General features: G+C 45.4%; 1 protein-coding gene across 1 annotated transcript; it reads left to right on the top strand.

Moving 5' to 3' along the window:
- Positions 1–1,128: 1,128 nt before the first annotated feature.
- LOC137366019 (cold-inducible RNA-binding protein B-like) lies at positions 1,129–2,674 on the top strand. Its single transcript, XM_068028156.1, has one exon. The coding sequence runs from the start codon at positions 1,217–1,219 to the stop codon at positions 1,706–1,708; it is 492 nt and encodes a 163-aa protein (XP_067884257.1). The 5' UTR covers positions 1,129–1,216; the 3' UTR covers positions 1,709–2,674.
- Positions 2,675–2,878: the final 204 nt, after the last annotated feature.

Below are 2,878 nucleotides of genomic sequence, written 5' to 3'. Positions count from 1 at the left end.
ATGAGCATTCCCGTTGCCTTTGTACCATGACATCTTTGTTATTGAATCTCTCCTGCCCTCTGCCTATCACACACCTTTTGTTCTCTTCGCCCCCACCCCACTTCACTTGCTGAAAACCTGCACCATTTCTAACCTTTGCCAGTTTTGATGAAAGGTCACAGACCTAAAACGTTAACTCTTTTTACTCTCTCCAGATGCTGCCAGACATGCTGAGTATTTCCAGCATTTTCTGTTTTTATATCATGGTTTATAAGGTCTATGTTCTCAGCACCTTGCTGTATGGCTATGAAACATGGGTGATTTACAGCTATCAGAAAAAACAGCTCAATAATTTCCATCTTCGCTGTTTGCGGCACTTGAGTATATTCAGGCAGGCCAAAATCTCAAATGCAGCAGTTCTCTCAAAGGCACAGCTCCCCAGTGTGTTGGCACCGAACAAACAGAGGTGGCTTTGGTGGACTGGACACCTCCGCAGGATGGAAGATGGTTGCATACCAAGGACCTTCTGTCTGGTGAGGTAGCCGGGGAGAGACAACCAGTGGGATGGTTGCAAGCGCAACATGAAGGCCCTAAATGTCGACTATCACACCTGGGAGTCACGAGCTGGCAAAAGAGAGAAATGGCCATACTGGTAGACTGGTGTGCACTACCACGATGACCAGTTGCCACAGCAGCTTGCCAACTAGCACCAACATCAAAAACAACTCAACTTACCAACGGGCACCGATGTCAAAAACAACTCAAGAGCATCACTTGGCAGCTCTGCCTCTCAAGAATTTGCCTTCACAGCCATCAGTAAAAGTTCACCAAGACACACCTCCTAAATGGATTGTTTGCAGCATGTCCATCAGCTTTCGGTGATGGAAGGATGCCAACCACTGTATAATATGGTGTCGTGGCTGTCAAACACCTATTCAAATCACCACTTTTCCCAGTTCTTGACTCGCTGCACTGGAGTCTCAAATGAATTATTTTCCCCTTAAAACCTTTGCTGTTTGACCTGCAATGGTCACTGTTTTTACTCTTCTGCAGCTGCTTCAAGGAAACTTGCCCAGGCACAGAACGAGTCAAAAGAATAACACGGCCATCTTTAGGTGTAGCAATTCAAGTGAGGTAATATCCGCTCTGTGCTTCCTCTTTGTCTGCTTGTGTGGAGTGATCGGCGGCATTCTGAGCTCCTGCTTTACCGAGTTAAGTGCGCACCAACCTCGCTAACATGTCTGAAGAAGGAAAGTTATTCGTTGGCGGCCTGAACTTCGACACAGACGAGCAGTCCCTGGAAGAGGTATTTTCCAAGTACGGGCAGATCTCCGAGGTGCGAGTGATTAAGGACAGGGACCGCATGACGTCCCGCGGTTTCGGCTTTATCACTTTCGAGAACCCGGAGGACGCCAGTGACGCGATGAAGGCGATGAACGGAAAATCCATCGACGGGCGGCAGATCCGTGTGGGCCCCGCCGAGAAAAAGGGAGGCGGACGTGGGTATGGCGGAGGCGGAGGCCGAGGCGGCGGCTACAACAGCCGCAAGAGAGGCGGCGGCGGCTACTGGGATAGCGACAGGAGCGGCGGTTACAGCAGTACAGGCCGGTACGATGCGGGAGAGCGCGACAACTACTCGGGTGGGTACAAGAGCCAGGGCGGATACTACGGAGGCAACAGCGGTTCTAGTTATGGAGGCCGCTCTTACAGGGACTATGATCCAATCTAGAGAACCATTTCTGCCAGATTCAGGATCAAACTCCCGCCTTGTTAATAAAACGGCTCTTGGAACCGCAGAAAACAGTATCTGATGAATTTGATTTGCCTGTTATGTTAAAATGCTAGAAAACCATTTTCACCTTTGTCATGATTAATCTTGTTACCTGTTGTTTAGTCTGGAGTACTGCCTTATGTCGGGCTTTCGGCTTTGAATCTCATGCCATGTTTTCTATAATTTTTTTAAAAATAAGACCTTTGGTCATTTGAACATTATATTGGCGATTTTAAATCGCCACTGAGTCTCATTCCGTCAGCTCCTTCTGGAATTTGTCGAAATCATTTTGCTTTCTGGTGAGATTTTTCCACAATTCCATGCGGCGCAAAGAATGAAAGAGCGCGGAAAAGCACTTGACTCCCACTGTCTGGCCGATCCTTACATATCTTTGGAAACCCCGACTGCCATTCTTAAGATGACTGGTCTTTGAGAATACGATCGTTCGAGTTATTTTTCTTTCAATCGATCGATCTTCGTTGAATTCGGTGTTTCTACTTGTTGACTCAATTAACAGTATAAGGATTGAACATTTTTTTTAAACAATCAAACGTCATGCTTTGTGGTTCTAAATGAATTTAAATATCTTCATTTGGACAAGTGACATGGACCCTGTAGAAAACGTTATTTTTGGGGAGACCTTGAGTCTGATGTTGCCACCATTTTCCTTGCCACTGAAACGTGATGAGGGATCCACCTGCACAGCAGCGTTTTCATGTAGCTTGTCACAAGACACTGGAATCAACCTGATCGTGGTCTTTTGTTTTAAAACTCAATTATTGAAAACTGTATACTAATTAAAAAGTCAGTTGTCATTCGTTGTACTTTCATCAGCTGGCACGGTCCTTTGAACAGAATGTCCACTTAGGAGACAGATTTTTGCCATTGGATGTATCTGAATAAAATGCAGCTTCAGGAACACTAGTGACTTGTCTTTGTTATAAATCATTCAAAATCCCTGCAGGGGGATGAATCTGAAGATGATCCTTTTATTTCAAACTCATTATTTGATTTCTCATGTAAGTGCTGAAGATTTCAAGGTGGTAGTCAAGAAAACTGCAAGGACTAAGGTAAACCATTAGATAGGCTTATTTCATATCGTGGTAAAAATGCTCATCTGTCCAGACA

This window comes from Heterodontus francisci, chromosome 3, assembly GCF_036365525.1.
Source record: "Heterodontus francisci isolate sHetFra1 chromosome 3, sHetFra1.hap1, whole genome shotgun sequence".
NCBI lineage: Eukaryota > Metazoa > Chordata > Chondrichthyes > Heterodontiformes > Heterodontidae > Heterodontus > Heterodontus francisci.
Note: the sequence above shows the minus strand (reverse complement) of the source record. Positions and strands in the feature narration are given on the sequence as shown.